This window comes from Macrobrachium nipponense, chromosome 7 (assembly GCF_015104395.2).
Source record: "Macrobrachium nipponense isolate FS-2020 chromosome 7, ASM1510439v2, whole genome shotgun sequence".
Taxonomy (NCBI): domain Eukaryota; kingdom Metazoa; phylum Arthropoda; class Malacostraca; order Decapoda; family Palaemonidae; genus Macrobrachium; species Macrobrachium nipponense.
This window is the reverse complement of record NC_061109.1, coordinates 117,059,942-117,077,474: the sequence shown is the minus strand read 5'-3', so window position 1 is coordinate 117,077,474 and position 17,533 is coordinate 117,059,942. Positions and strand designations below refer to the sequence as shown.

Sequence of the window (17,533 nt, the reverse complement as noted above, 5' to 3'; positions counted from 1 at the left end):
TTGTAACACTGATGGTCGAGTCAGAAGCTGATCCGTGTACGTCATCTCATTTATTTTCTTTATGTCTCGGTGTCCAACCACTGAATGGCAGAAAGAGTCTCAGTGCTTGGCTCCTTACCCTTAATGTCATGGTTAATTCATCCACTTATTCATTCATATTTGCGGTACAATACATTATATAGTGTATGTATATATATATATATATATATATAAAATATATATATATATATATATATATATATATATATATAATATATATATACAGTGCTTCAGCATTCAATTATAAAAAGTCAGAAGGAGTCCATGATAATATATTTAAAAGGCCAAGTTGTATTACATATGAGACGTTTAGCACAACTGTGTGCATCATCAGTCTGTGAATAAAATACAAAGACATATTAAAATCATATAAAGTTAAAAGGAATTCACAATTTTAAAAAATAAAGTCTAAAAAAGATTAAAAAGAGCAGTAAATAAAAAGAAAGACTACTAAAAACACCAACCAGTCCATGATCAGAGGTGAAGATGGAATGAGTTACAGTTGGCAGAGAGAAGCGACGACAAACTATGCCAGGTACAGAGGTGACGAGGACAAATTACCGTTTAATGAGGGCACCAGTCTTTAATATATAACGACTCAAGCGTTGTTAGTTGGTCAGGATGTTTTACATAATCAATTATTGTAAAATGTTCTTTTTTAATTTCAGTCTTGCATATTATTGAGTGGTTTCTGATATTGGTAAATTCTGGTTGTTTTATCCTCTGACCTGTACGGAAGCTAAAGCCCAAATGGCTACAATATCTGACCCTCAGCAACCTCCGAGTCGATCCAACGTAAGAGCCCGGACATCCAGGGCATGTGAATTTATAAATAACGTTGGATCTCATGAAGGGCTGAAGGCGATCTTTAAAGTTAAAAAAACGATCGAATAGTGCAAGGATTACTCGACACAAGCCTGACTTTAAGACACGGAATTTCCTGTTCAATTATACGAGTGAGGTTTAAGATAAATTTGAATCTGAAAAATACGGAACAGTACCATAAAAAATCTATTTTTCTTCGGTACATCAAAAGTAGTTGTTGATGGATGCAAGAATTTGTTAAGTACCTTGTTGGTGATTTTATGTACTAAATCTTGTGGAAATGAATTGGCTTTGAAAAAGTTTCCAAGAAAGACATTTCATTGTGAAATATTTGCCATGAGGAAGAATATTTGAGAGCTCTATTAATCAGCGTATAGATGGTGTTGAGTTTAAATGAGTATTGGCAAGAGCTGTAAAAGTTATTGGTTAAACCCGTATAAGTTCGTTTTCTGTATACTGCCGTGGTGAATTCCGAGTTATTTCTCGTTACCTTAATATTTCACAATGAAATGTCTTCTTGGCAAACTTTTCAATGCCTTTTAAATATAGTATCATGGACTCCTTCTGGACTTTTTATATATACATATATATATACATATACTATATATATACATATATATATATATATATATATATATATATATATGTGTGTGTGTGTGTGTGTGTGTGTGTGTGTGTGTGTGTCTGTGTGTATACACACACACACACATATATATATATATATATATATATATATATATATATATATATATATATATATGAATGTATTTATGTGTGTTTATGTGTATTTACAAATTTTAACCCCTAAATATCGTGTAACATTGCATTCACTATACTTTCGGAATAACTTCCACCCAAAAGGAATTATCCCGGCTGGCGTTGCACTGTCAGTTACACTTCCCCTTGGTTGCAAGATATTCCGAGGGTACAGTGAATTCGATCTTAAACGATGTTCGTGGCCTAAAATTTGTAAATATAAGAAATTCACAAGTGTATAAGTTGTTATGTATATATAATAATAATAATTTGATTCTCAGTGAGGTATAAAGAAGTGACAAAGCAACCCTTGATATCTCCGAAGAGCTACTGAGGCATTCCAAAAGTCCTTCGGCAAGCCTTTTTCCTCGACAATCTTATCACTGGAAAATGGATATATTTCATACTACCGTCTATACAAACAAGGCAAGCGTACTACATAAATATTTACATGGCACGATTGAGTGCCAGTTAAAATATCAAAATGGTGTCAATAAGCCATATATAAGAAATACATTACCACACTGACCATCTTGGTTTTATCCATATGAAATTAGAATTTCATACATCTTGGTCGATAATGGGTATGGCAACAGAGACATTTAGTAATTCATTAAGAGGTGGTAGACAAAAGAAGAAGAAAAACCTGTTTTATCAACAGTTAACAGCTTATAAAACGGATGAAACGATACTAGTTAGCGGTAACAAAGAAGTTATCCAAGTAACGAAGAGACAAGATTTGAACTCCGTAATTATTACTATACTGAGAGTCAGGATAAGACAATTCCACTGCGAGCATGATGACTGCAGTTCCTTGCAGCCATCATAATTGTGTGGTTTATACCCAGAAATCTCTCAGGAATATTACTGTGCATCTTTCTTTTGGTTCATTCAAAATCATTCTGTCTTTTAAATCTGAGCCGCCAAATGCTAGTTGATAACCCAGTGATTATAATCGCTGTCATGAACAATAATGCAATGAAACTATTTTACTTGGGAAAAAAATATGCCAAATTACAAGAGAAAAATTACAAATTATAAGTATGTACCAAATTACAAAATTGTTATTAGCGCCTCAGTGGCGTAGTCGGTATGGTGATGACGTGCCACCTCGGTGGCCGCAAGTTCGATTCTCAGGCATTCCATTTAGGAGTGAGGGATGTGTATTTCTGGTGATAGAAGTTCACTCTCGACGTGGTTCGGAAGTCACGTAAAGCCGTTGCTGAATGACCACTGGTTTCATGCAACGTAAAAACACATATACAAAAAAAAAAAAAAAAAAAAAAAAAAAAAAAATAAAAAAAAAAAAAAAAATATATATATATATATATATTATATATATATTATACACACACACACACACACACACACACACACACACACACACACACATATATATATATATATATATATATATTAATTATATATATATCTATATATATATATTAAAGTACAAAGCAGAGCTCAATCGGTGATTTTGTCATCATACAGGGAAAGGTAGTCACGGGTTTCCTACCGGTATTTTATTTCCTCTCTTGAATTTTATAATGTGTATTCTCATTATGCTTATATTCTGTTCTACACTGAGTAAAGGTTTGAGAACATTTATCTAATATTCTGTTTAGGATTTAGTGTTTTTCCGATATATTTTTATGTTACTTGTACACTCTCTCACTTTAACTAGACACATACCATTTTGATTTTTATATTTTATGTATATAATAGTATATAAATAAATAAATGTATATGTATCCATGTATGTATGTATATATATATATATAGTATATATATATATATATATGTGTGTGTGTGTGTGTGTGTGTGTATAGAGGTGTATATATATAGATATATAACTATTTACTTAATACGCAATGCGGAGGGGCACAGCGAAAAACCGACAGTTGAGTTATGGTACTAGTTGCTTCTCGTGCAATAATTTCAAAGTTCAAATCAAGTGTTTAGTATTACAATTTGTTTCAAATATTTCTGAAGGTTGAGAACTTTTTTTCTTTCTTTCTTCTTCAAAACGCACCCAGTTGTATGGTCAACTCCCCGGTGATAATCTGCGCGAACCCTCAGTAATCTTTTAGTAGATCCCACGTAATTACCGAGATCACATCTCTGAAATTGCATAGGATCCACTTCGAAGTCGGGAATGTTACTATATATATATATGAGACCTTTGCAGCACCATATTAAGCTTCCAGCAGATTTATACACAATTCTTTCATCCATGAATCTGCATTCCAAGTTTATTGTTCTATAGTCACCCCTTGGTAATATACATACATACTCATATATTATATATATATATATATATATATATATATATATATATATATATATGTGTGTGTGTGTGTGTGTGCGTGTGTGTGTGTGTATATATATATATAATATATATATATATATATATATATATATATATATATGTATATAATAATATTTATAATTAGATATATATATTAATATAATATATATATTATATAATATATAATTTATATAATATAAACATAATTCCTTCTAATGCCAAGTTTTGTATATACATAAACATACTGCGCGAGGGAAATGTTTGTTTATTTTACATTTTGCGCCCTTAAACTTGCGACGTCAACAAGAAAAAGCACGAACTGGCAACTGCTTTTGCGCGCGCAATAATTGATCGGCAGGAATTCTGTCCCCTCTCCCGTGACCATCCCCACTACGAAGATGAAACTAGCGCTTATCGCTATATTTTTAGCAAATGAGCCAAAAAGCTTTGGCAGACAAATATAATCAAGGGAAAGTGCATGGCCAGCTTTTCGTGATATTTCTCTACCTTGCAACTATCTTCTACCCCATATATTTTCATATCATGATCGCGGAGTAAAGAAACGTTTATGCTACATTGCGACCGTTATAGTCGCTTGTCATTGACAGAACTATTTGAATAAAGTGAAATTAGTTTGGAAATGTTCCTTAACAACCGGATATACTCTTGGGAATTTGTCATGAAGTTATAAATCAGATAAAAGTAACGAGAGCATAAAGAAAATAACCATCTAGCGACATGTGCTTCATGTTGCGTCGCTGCGCTCAAGGGTTTTAGGTTCAGCGGCCTCCCGCTTCCCGAGTTGTCGATTGTCAGTTGTGAGTGGAACATCGTGGGTGATAGACGGCGGCTGCGTTTCAGTGGGTTGAATTTCATTCCTCGTGACCAAATCGCGATAATAATTGAGTATTTTCAAGTGACAACAACCATACGCGATATCTTTGGTTTTATCAAATTTGTATGACGAAGTTTCATAAGCGTATATTTAACCATGGTTGAAAAATATGTGGAAATGAAACGTTTTTGTGTATATAGGCAACCACGTTGACGTGAATGGCGGTGGTATGAAACTTGCTTGGTGTTTTTGATGCATTTATTTGTTTCTAGGTCATGTCAGCACTGAAGTGACTGCCATATGAAGCTGAGAATTCCCGTTAATCAGACATTGAGTTTTGTTCTCAAAATTGACCCCAATCAGATACTGTAGAACAACAAAACGTCTTACAGTAGGTCCCCTTTAGTTACATTTGCGTTCTTTTTTTAGAAACCACAACTGTACTTGTTTATTTTTATTTACGATTCAAATCTTATTAACAGATCGGTAGCACCACATGTACCCCAGTTTTTGTTTGTTTATTAATATTTATCAGTAGTGACAAGTTATTATTAGACATTTTTTTATTTTTTAAGGTTACCCTCATCTTTTTAACCCAATAGAAGTAGTAGGCCTAGGTCTTTTCAATCCTACTCGAGCTGTATCAACGAGATATAAGATTTCCTATCTGTACAAGTGCCTTACTAACCCACATGTCTGAATTTTAGCTTTGTAGAAACAGCTTTCTCAAAACCTTCATTTTGTTCGTTGTGAAAAGAAAACAGTGGATTTTGAAATTTTCGTTTGTGTGGAACTAACAAATTGGACTAATTCCTTTATTAGCTTAATTAACTACTAACAAGCAATGGCACCTAAGGAAGGATTGACGACTGCGTTGTGTGTCGGCCTAGCATTTCTGCTGATTCTACAAGGTGAGTATCCTCTATATTTTTGTTGTCAAAATGAACAGATTCATATGATCTAGAAGTATATAAGGGGTGCTGGTGGAGATATGATTTTGCCTATGAGCATGGCGCCAAGGCCTGATAATGAAATGCAGGCATTTAGCCAAACAAGAGTAGGTAGTTTTGTGCCATGTATAGATAGGAGTTTATCTTGATTCGTAGGTTAAAATATGCATTTATTTTTTACTTGGATATACAAATGTGAAACTGGTGTGAGAAACTTGTCGTCAGTGTTGTGCAGTCGTGTAATGTTGACTTGTCACGCGCATGTGCAAAATATTGGCTTGAAATCAAAAGGTTTAGCTGTAACCCAGTATGGACACGTAAACAAACACTTGATACAGATCATTGGAATTTGTAAAATGGTAATCCTGAGTTTTTGTATTTCAAATCCATCAACCAATCTTTCAGACACATTGTATATATACACATTTGTGTGTGTGTGTGTGCGTGTGTGTGTGTGTGTGAGAGAGAGAAAAGAGGGGAGGGGGAGATGGGGTGTGGTCTGAAGGGGAACTCAATTAAGGCTAGCACTGTTGATGGGAAAGGTTAGTGCATGCTCCAGACATTGTTTTAGAAAGTTGAATTACTTATTAAGAGTCCGTGACAGTGAGAAAAAAAGGAATTTTTTTTTATTTATACTTTTTTTTTTATTGGCTGATCAATAATGCCCAGACAGTCAAGAATGCGGGACTATTGATAGGCTGGAGTTGCTCCTTCGAGATTCCTGTTCTCTCGGATTGTTATTGAAACTAATTTATATTTTCCTTGTATTACATATTTTTGAAAATTTGCCATGTGTAATTAATGTTTGGTGCTTCACTCGATTGCAGAATTAAATCCTTGTTACTTGCAGGTTGTAAATGGGGAATAACATTGCTAAATATTGAATGATACGGGTTATTACAGTAATTGGAATTGTTGCCAGTTACAAAGCACTCGGTGATGCGTCTGGATGTAATCTTTTTACCAGAAATTTGTTTTCTTCGAAGGATTAAGTAATGGAATTAAGTTAAAATAACAGTTGAATCCATCTTTTTAATTCTGATGTGTTCACGTACAATAATGACCTTACTAAGACTTAGGCCTGTTGCTGTTACCATCCTTTGTAGAACCTTGAACAGTATAGTGTAATTAACAGCCTTCTACAAGGTATGTTGTCTTATTAGGTTATAAGTCGATCAATGGATCACATCGGTTGAAAATGGCAGACCCAAAACCAGTTGATTGCGGTTCTTTGGTCCGTATCCCATCGTAGACCATAATTCATTGTTGCGTTATTCAACAAATGAATTGCATAAATGTTAGTTTATTCCTATGATTATTTCTAGGCCTTGGCTCTCCGGGTTCTAAGTGTACCTATGAACATTGAAGAGTCTAGAGACTGCAATATTCTTTGCGCTCCATTATTATTATTATTATTATTATTATTATTATTATTATTATTATTATTATTATTATTATTATTATTATTATTATACCAATAATGTTCGTCATTGGTGTGTACGGAGAAAATTTCGTGACTCATTGTCTCTTAGGAAGATTACGTGAAGCTGCCGTACGTGACGTCATTTATTCGTTAATTAGTTAATCGCCGTCGCAGTGTGACACATCTGTATGGTCTTATTCCGAATGAGCTGTAATAATTTTGCAGATGTTCTTATGTGTGTTCTTCTTATTAAACGTGTTTCTTTCATTTGACTTTTCGTGTGAACGTCATAAAATAGAATTATTGCTTGCACATGAGTATTTTTCTTCCTGGGGAATTCATACTTTCGATGTGTGGTTAGTCTATTCTTGGGTTTTAACCAGCTATGTATCCACCTTTGTCGAAGTCCAGGGTAAATTCGTGTTAAGTAAAGAAGACGGCTGCACGAAGATATCGTTTATAAATATAATTTGCCAACCACACAATATTGAAATTGGTATATAATATATATATATATATATATATATATATATATATATATATATGTAATACCTTGATCCCCGAGGGGGGTAATACTAAACTCGGCGTCCCAAGGAGCTTCCGCCATGTTTAGTACTAGCACCTCTGGGTAGGTGGATACATACGGGGCTAATACCCTATTCTTATACTCTAGGTTGTCTGTGGCATTCACATTATAGCGTAAGCTTTTCCTCTGAGTTACGTGATGGACGGTTTTGATTAAAAAAAAATATTATGGCAATTGTATTTATCGTATGCGGGCTATACGAATTTCCTCTATGTATGAGTAGTCTAGTTATTTGTGATGAAAGAAAACAAGTTTCCCAAATCATCGTTGAATAATTTAATTGATAATTAGATTGCCATCTATATTGTGTATATGCATAGGCCGAATGACAGATCCTGTACAGTACCCTGTATTGGATTTTTGGTTTTCATATACAATGTTTTCATTGCCAGCTTTGTGATATATAATCCTTTTGCAGTTATTTATTTTTAAGAGAACATCTTTGCTCTCTGAATGTTATATTTCCTGGCTTTATCATAGCTAGTTTTGCTTACAGCACTGAGCAGGCGGCTGTTGCAAACTCGTATTTTAGTGTCAGGACTCAGTTTGCTAGGAGTTTTAGGTTTCTTGGCCACAACTAAAATGTGGAATAGTTTCCCTAGTGAAAATGTGGAATGATCTGATCTCCAAATATTTAAGGGGGGGGGGCATATTTATTTTTGCTCTCCTCTGATATCTGAATTAAAGGTGTATCGGTTTTATTTTGTATTTTCTCCTATTTATTAAATTATCACCTTTTCCCATAACTTCTCCCTCTCTGCAGTCTGATTTCCCTATGAAGCCCCCTTGGTTTGACTGTGCATGAGGGTTTTCAGCTGAAAATTTAAATAAAAGAAAGAAGGAAGGAAGGGTGTGGACGGCGATTAACCCAACCCAGGTCTGGATTGATCTGTGCTGGGTGTGTGTTTGTGGAGGCGCGGGTGAGGGGGGCGGGCCGGGGGGGAGGGGGTTGTATTGCTTAGAGCCTCTTCCATTTGCACAAGCAGGGGCAGCTTTGATCGATTCAGTCATGCCCGAACTGCGGCAGAGGCCCGCCCACTCGTCGAATGAGCTTATAACTTATCAAGAGTGTTGGCAAGTGTCGGAAGGTGGCAATAAAGTCAATTTAGTATCATTGATAATCCATTATCATAATGTTTGTTTAAGAATATACTTTTTTTTAACTTCTATGATAACATTTTGTTATCTGATCTACGTTTTTTTCTATTTAGACCGTAAGTTACATGCTATAAAAAGAAATAATTGAAGGGAAAATTAAATAGTGCAATTTAATGGCCTTAGTTTGTGTTGCGAAACATTAGTCAATTATGTTTGTAATAATACTGTATTCTTTTTATAACTTTCAATTCACGAATTTATATTTTATATCTTTGGGTTAGACCGTTCACAATACAATAGTTTTTAACTTAAAACATGTAGGTTTATGGTCTGATGAATCGCTATGCTTTTTCTAAAATGAGAAATTAGTTGTTCTTTTAACAGTACTTGGTTTTATTTAATTTTTTTTTTTCGGAACCGGTAATGTCCTCCCTGGGAGTACACGATGATAGAGAATGGTTTAGTTCTTTCATGATTCCATTAACAGTTCCTAAATTAAACAATGGGCACATCTTAATTACTGAAGGATTCCCACGGCGCGCTGCAGACCTCGACTTTTATTCAGGATCCTTAACAATTGTCGATCTTACACTGTTTATGTAAGTGCATTGGGCCCATATGTGCAGAGGACAATACCACTATTTGTATTCACAAGTTGTCGCCACCGGTTTTGAAGTAAAAGAAAATACGGTGTTGTATTGGGTCCACGTCGCTTGGCAACTCGGCCGTCCCCTGAGTTGCCAATTAGCTGATTAAAGTTGATTCTGTTCGCGTGACCGTGTTTCGATGTTTTGTCGTATAATACCAGTAGTAATAGTAGTAGTGGTATCTACTTCTCATTGTAGTTTTAGTTGCAGAACAAATGATGTAATTTTTTATTTATTTATTTATTTTTTCAAATTGACTGTGCAGATTAGGATTCAGTCAGACGTCTCCCTTTCGATCACTATTGATTTGGTCTGACGAATCGTCATCGATCTCGTACTAATTAAGGCTGTTATATATTCTGTTCGTATCTCTTTGTAAAACGAGTTATTAAGTCGAAGGGCGAAGTCCAAATCTGTCTCTGCTGTATAAGAGAATAATGGAAATACGATTAGTCCCCTTCTAGTGAAGACATGCCTGCCAGTTTTACAGAAATGAGTCGACTTGGCGAGGTGTCTGTCATTACCTCTGGAAGTGAATTGATTTCTTTTTGATAATGGTTCGAGAAAGTTTCAGGGATTACCACATTCCCCCCATAATTATTTAGAGAGGATTCATGGAGTTATGATGACGAAGACTCCCATAAGATGTAAGGATACTGATTCTTTAGTAATAATCAACGGGGAAAGCTCTAGAACGAGATAGACATGGCTCGCTTGAAAATAAAAAACGAGGTATTCAGTTCAGCAGCCTTTAGATCTTCGTCAGAATATCCACTTAGGCAATTGAAAAATCATTTGACTTTAAATAAAAGGGAATAACGCCTACTAGGTAATTGTTGCCAAATTGCTAAATTCTGGTCGATTTAGTTAACGAAAATATGACAGGAAAACGATTCCACATATGGAAATTACGGATTATGCAGATATACATACATACACACGTGTAATATAATAGAATATATATATATAATATATATATATTTATATATATATTATATATATATATATATAATGTGTGTGTGTGTGTGTGTGTGTGTGTGTGTGTGTGTGTGTGTATTTGTTAGTATGCATGCGTGCTTGACGGTACAAGTATTAAAGATCACAGCTCATGCAAAGTCATCTTAAACATAAACAAATGAGGAATTTGAAGCGTAAATACTTTGTAGAAAAGGAGAGCTATATTTTTAAGCAGTTTTATTAATCATTATCAGTGAGCTTGAAATCTGAAAACTGTTCAACTTCGGATAATGAACGTTGTGGTTAATGGGAACGGAAACCCTCTCTCTCTCTCTCTCTCTCTCTCTCTCTCTCTCTCTCTCTCTCTCTCTCTCTCTTTTTTTTTTTTTTTTTTTTTTTTTTTTTTTTTTTTTTTTTTTTTAATGTTACTGTGGAATGGGATAAGTTTAAAACAACAGAGTTTACCGAACTGAGTAGTATTGTCCCCTTTATTATTGTTCATGACAGAAGTTGCAATGCCAGATTGATTGATTAGTTCATATGTCGAGGTTTGTGTATGTTTGTGCAACCAGAAGACCCCATAGTAACATTTCAATCATTAGGACACGTACCGTAACGTTTTAGTTCCGAAACCATCAATAAATGTTCAGAGCGCAATGGCATCTCATCAGTTAGCTAATCCTTTTTGTACTTTTGGGGGAGAGGGAGGGAGCTGTCGGGTGTTTTGAATTTAAAGGGACAGCCGAATTCGTTAGCGATGAGCTGGAAAGACGGATCTGCATTCTCTCTGTCTCATGTTTTTTTTTTTTCTTCTTCTCATCGTAGAGGGACGAAGAGAGAGAGAGAGAAGGGTTTACCTAGTTGAGCCTTGTTAAGGGAACGGTCAGGGTCTGTCCCAGAAGCGTGAGAACACTTTACATTATGAATGAACGCCGCCCCAGGGGGATCCGAACCGAGTGGAGGGAAAAAAGTGAGGGGCGAGGGAGACTGGTTGATGAGGGTAAAGTGGAGCTGCGGAAAGTACGAAGACCGAGATATGGCCAGATATTCGTATGTTGCAATTACAGTCCGGGTTGAGGGTGTAGGACATTATTCAGTATTTTTGTGTTTGTTCATAACTAAACATTTAGTTTTATGGTTTATGATATATACCATATACCTACATAGGTCTACGCACATTCGCTGGATATGCAGACATGCAAAAATGACTTAGAGAATAACTGACGTTTACTTCAACAAGAGTCTCGTTCAACAGTGAATCCAGTGATCTTCTGTCAGTTATTGCATGCAATCGACCAGATGCATACGGTGTCAGGTATGTCGGAAAACCAATACCTTGTCACTCACGGTTTCCTGCAGTGCATAGTCATAAAAATACTCAGTATCATATTTTAATGCTGCTGTATTTAATATTTATGATAGTTGGAGTTGAAAATTTGAAAGGTTTGCCGTTTTGCAGTTTCTTTTCCTATATATGTATAAGGAATTGTCCTTTTTTTTTCATTGATGAGAATGATGAAGCGAGTGATGGTGGTGGCGCCATTCTTACACCATATTCAGAACTTTTGCTTATTTATTTGAACTCCTTAACACATGGCAAAGGCTAAACTTGTTCAGGTGTTAGTGGAAGTAGCCTCTCCAGATATTTTATTTCGAAGGACAAACGTTTAGTTGATCAGTTGAAAGTAAAGAAATCATATGCAAAAAATATAATAAAAAGTATATTACGAGTTTAATTATTTAGAAAACATGACCATTAACACAGGTATTCATTGCCGATAAGTTTGGTTTCAGTGGTGCTAACAGTTAGGAAAGTCAAGTAATGAAATAGTTATGCTCACAGTGGCCGTATGTGAAAAGCGTGGATGAATCAGATTGTTCGGTTAGACTGGTATGTAATAATTGCGAAGACCTATTCGTCTCTCTCTCTCTCTCTCTCTCTCTCTCTCCTAGCATTGTTACTTCTTCCGTTTCTTATTAACCGGACAACTGTACTCAGCAGTTTGTTTGTGTAGTCACCTGTAATTAGTATGATATTGAATTAAAACTAATGTCAAGGTTATCGTTTGTGTTAACGTAGGCTAAATGTAGCTGTAGAGTAGAGCGCTGAAGTTGTTATTTTCAGGGTAAACGCCTTACTATATATTCTTCATGTGGCGTCAACAGAATTCAAGCTCTTGCGTCTTGCTGACCTTTGCGGACATTTTGACCTTACTTTAACGGTAAAGAATATTTTGACCTCACTTTAACTTATAAAGTACCCTTTAAATGGCCTCTTTGTCTGGGAATATATCCTAATGTCTCATTTTTGGGAATTCAAAAGCATAATTTTCCTTACACACGCACACACGCACTCACACACGAAGGGATAGCACACACACACACACCACACCACACTTACACACACACACACACACATATATATATATATATATATATATATATATATATATATAAGTGTGTGTGTGTGTGTGTGGTATACGTATGTTTGTGTAGGCTATCTGTACTGTATGTGACTATGTATAATCATTCTACTAGTGTTGCCATATAAATACGTACATTAGAAAGTCTGTTTGGTGATATAAAAAAAATGTTATATTACACGAATCCATTAAACAACAGGGGACAGAAAATTTTTCATGTGAACCAAGAAGAAAATACTGCATAAAGTAATCATAGATTTGATAAATCAAATTTCACGTGTTGAAAGTTTCGGAAATGGAACCAGCATTCCATCCTTTGTACTTTCTCTATAATCAGACAAGTCGTGCGTGCTGCACATGACAAATTGACTGATATGACGATGCAGACGCGTTTATCCTTTATTCTCAGACGGTTGGTCGCATGCCAGTTAATGATCGATACCTGCATTGGCGTATTGAAAGAAAAAAGTAACCCCCCCTTGTACATTGATAGGGACTAGGTTTTGGATGATTATTGTAGCGCAGATTATAGTGTATTTTTATAAGAAAGTCTAATCATTTAATGTAATTAAAGTGTGCTTTTATACAATCTTAATGATTCATTTGTGTCAACTCGTCACACTGTTCCGCCAAGTTATAGGTTATGTTTACACTTGTTCAGAGTCAGCAATAGAGAAAGAACTTTCGTGTGGCAAGATTTTGCCAGTTATAGTGTTCTAATGAGCCTCAAAAGCTTCCAATAAACATGGTGTATGTGCTTACACAAACTAGTCTTGTAGGGATGTCTTTTCAGGTCTAGGTCGGACAAAAAATTATCTCTCTCTCTCTCTCTCTCTCTCTCTCTCTCTCTCTCTCTCTCTCTCTCTCTCTCTCATGAAACATTATTGTTAATTACATATGGTATGTTGAAACATTAATCTCAGTTGAATATGAGCATTAGCTTGTCATATTGTTTTATAAATGGAAGGATTTAATTTCGGATCTTCTTCTTCTTCTTCTTCTTCTTCTTCTTCTTCTTCTTCTTCTTCTTCTTCTTCTTTTTGTTTAAGGGAAAGGGGGGAGGGGGAGGGTCTGCTAGAGACGTGTTACCCCTAGGAGTTACGACCACAGACAATAAATCTCTCGTATTTAATGGATGTGTGATAACATCTAAAGTCCTGTGTAGCACCCTACAAGTCACTCCCTTAATGGTCTAGTAGTCTTAAGAGAGTCTACCACCTGTCCTTGTAAATCTCAACTGTAATAATAGGTATCGTAAATAGGCCTAATCCGGTGCGTGTGTGATTTTCTGCTTGAGTAGCTTATGCGGTTAGTTAACAGTTCATTATTGGTATTAGAGGATTAATAGAGTTTTCTAATGTTGCGGGTTACCTTTTAATTTTCGTGGAAAGTGTCTCTTGAGTTTAGAGATTAGGTAAGCCCACTGTGTGATGGTGACTTTGGATTTATAGCATATTAAATGTGTAGGGAGCATACAGGATTCTCCTTGCCTTTGTTCATCTGTCAGCTGCATACTTTATCTGAACCAGCGGACTTTTCATGACCCGAGGCCAAGGTCATGTGGCTAAGGTCAAGGTCATTGGAAATGGCAAGTAAGTAATGGTAATTTTATAACGTTTTATATATAGATGATGAAGCTCAGAGGTTTTGTCATAAGAGAAGGAAAAATGATATTTTGTCCGGAAATAGCAGAAATGCAGAAGTTAACAATAAATAAAAATGAAATAATAAAAAATCCCACTCGACACAAAAATTGACTTTTACCAAGGGGCCGTTTTGGCCTTTAACCTTCATTATTTGTATCAGATCAAGGTCACACCGAGTGATAGACGGAAACTTGTTTGGGTCAAAGTCTTGTCCAACCGCAAAGGTTGCTTAGGGCCAGGCTAGTGTCGTGAACTTTTTCCAAGGTAAAGACAAGGTCGCAGAAAGGTGTAGAAGGAAGTTCTTCAGTTGGACCAGTACTATGTTCTACAAGCTTAAGTACCTATGTGTCTTCTGCAAAAGGTACTGCATACGGCAGTAGAAAATTCTTGTGTAAGTCATACACAAAGCAAAATCTGGACAAAAGTTGCCCATGAAATGTTTGTGTAATGACATATTTCTAAGGTCATTTGCCAAGGTCACAAAGAGGAAGAACAGAACACGTGTCCTCGCCTGTTTTGTCGTTTTATATTTCTATTTGGATGTGTTTGTGTTTCTGTTCTTTAATATATCTGAAAACTCAGTGTGTGTGTGTGTGTGTGTGTGTGTGTGCGCGTACTATGCAAGCACCCTAATGGGGCTGTGTTACAGATATTCCAAAAACAGGAGCAAAATATTTTCACAAATGAATTTTCTATACATGCCTGAGATTTCTCTCAATTTTTCACTCCCAGTTCCTGGTGAACTGACTATTTTTAAATATCGTGTGGTTTCAAGGTCGTGCTTTGAAGGGTTCATTTAAAAAGTGTGGTAATAAAAGGGTGTTCTTAAATATACGATTATAATACCCATGAAGCTTGTGATTACTGTTATTAATTCTCCTGATTTATAAAGGGCGGAGGCTTGCCACACTTTGTTATTAGCTTTACTAATGAGGTGCGTACCTGTTTGTGTTTTGGTTCCTTGAAATATAGCAATAAGAAATATGAGAGAAAGCAAAGGTGTATCTTGAATGTCTTTAGGCATATATCTATGAAAACAAATGCCAGTTATACTTCACTGTGTTGCCAGTGACCCACTTGATAGTGTGATGGCTTATTAATCATGTAATGCAGTATTAGGTGAGCTTTTTTACATAATGTAATTATCTCTCAGAGAGGACAGTATTCAGCGTTGTAAGGTTAACCAATTTGTTGCTTTTGCTCTTCGTTGTAGCAGTTTATGTGTAATTATAAAAATAGCGTATGTAATATTATATATATATATATATATGTGTGTATATATATATATATATATATATATATATATATATAATATATGCTTCAAGCTACAAATGTCCTTTAACATCCAATACGCTCTACCTCGGAAATTATATATTTTAATGTATGTTAACCGAAGGGGATTTTTTTTTAGTGGATAATAATTTCGACCTCTCAGAGGTTTTCTACCGGCCTACCACACACCAGTCTACCCAGAGGTAAAGGGTTTCAGCATCTGTCTGGGTCAAGGAAAAGGGTGTGGACGACACCCTCATCCATGAAGGCTTTCTGAGAAACCAGAAGATAATGCGTTTCGGGTCCCACGCCCCTCAACAGAAAATACATGTGTAAGGTATGGTATAGTGTATATATATATATATATATATAATATATATATATATATATATATATGGAGTTGCAAACTAAGAATGTTGTCCTTTCGCTAAGATCATATTTTAATGGTTAGATGAGTTGTTTTAATAGATGTTTTTGTTTTGAAACCTTCGAACTGGTTGTAAATAATTTTAAATAGGTTGCTACAGTGACTGGCTTTCCTGTATCTCAATGACCAATGTTTATTTAATTTTTCTGTTTCTTAAGGGCCAGTGGAACCCGAAACTGTTGAGCTAAAAGGATTTCAGCTTTCTTTTCCTGTGGACTACAACCTCATATATGTGTGTGTATATATATATATATATATATATATATCTATATATATAAATATATATATTATATAGTATATGTATGACTATATATATATATATATATATATATATATAATATATATATATATATATATATATAAAACTCCCATCGGGATTTGTATATATTCAATTAAAAAGCAGTCTCCTTTAAAGGGGTTGGCGCTCGAAAGGAGTCTAATAATATCACTCCCACATTCATACTTTACCTGCTTAATTAGGGAAGAGCACCCTGTTTACAGAATTTTCGCAGCATTAGCTGCTTTATTTATGTGCCTACACAAAATGTTCACCAGGTGCACGTCAAACCCTCCCTACATATTGCATTCTTGCTATCTAGTTGTTGAGGCTTTTCCATCCAGTACCTCATATATATATATATATATATATATATATATATATATATATATTATATATATATATATATATATATATATATATATCAGCTATCTTCCCTCGCTGACATTAGACGAGACACGAGACTAAATTATGTTTTAATGGGTAAGTTTATCAATCGTTATATAGGAACATTATATGATAACTTTAAACAGTAACTAATTATGGAAAAACGGAGCTTGAGGGTGACATCTGCCACAAAAATGTTCTTACATTAGGTATTGAGATTGGTGATATCAAAACCTAAATTTACACAGAGTCAGTGTTTAAATGACACTGCTTTCTTGACAGGTGGACTGAATTGCGACACTGTTCATCTCCTTTACTTTTTACCTTCTATAAGCGCGACCGTTTACGATAACTAGCACGGGTCTGGGCCATAATTTTCGTCTGTCCTGTAGGGGGTTAGTGCCGTCAGTGCACCTCATGCGGTGCATTGTAGTCATTACTTTAGGTTCTTTGTAACGTCCCTTCGGTCCCAAGCAGCAACCGTTTTAATTCCATTTGGTGTAGCCCTGGTCGTATAGCTACTCTATCTTCCAGCTTACTGTCCATCCTGTCCTAATATTTCATAGTTCAGCTGAAAGGCTTTCTTCCTGTTACACCTTCAAAACCTTTTTAATCTCAATTTTTGTTCAACGCTGAATGCCGTCGTTGGTCAAAATTTTATATTCCAATTTCAGTAA

The 17,533-nt window shown here is 35.2% G+C and overlaps 1 protein-coding gene across 6 annotated transcripts in view; it reads left to right on the top strand.

The window, feature by feature from the left end:
• The first annotated feature begins 4,720 nt into the window (after positions 1 to 4,720).
• LOC135217305 (uncharacterized) overlaps positions 4,721 to 17,533 on the top strand; it is a 275,648-nt gene continuing 262,835 nt past the window's right edge. For 3 of the 6 annotated variants that reach the window (XM_064253076.1, XM_064253075.1, XM_064253074.1), the window contains exons 1-2: positions 4,739 to 4,788; positions 5,036 to 5,154. Coding sequence is in view for 3 of the 6 variants with exons in the window: in XM_064253070.1 (XP_064109140.1) it covers positions 5,608 to 5,674 (67 nt within the window). In the remaining 3 variants the exon portion in view is untranslated. Of the gene's footprint in view, positions 4,789 to 5,035; positions 5,155 to 5,451; positions 5,675 to 17,533 lie in introns of those variants that run through there. The other 3 variants (XM_064253070.1, XM_064253073.1, XM_064253072.1) reach the window with 3 other exon arrangements.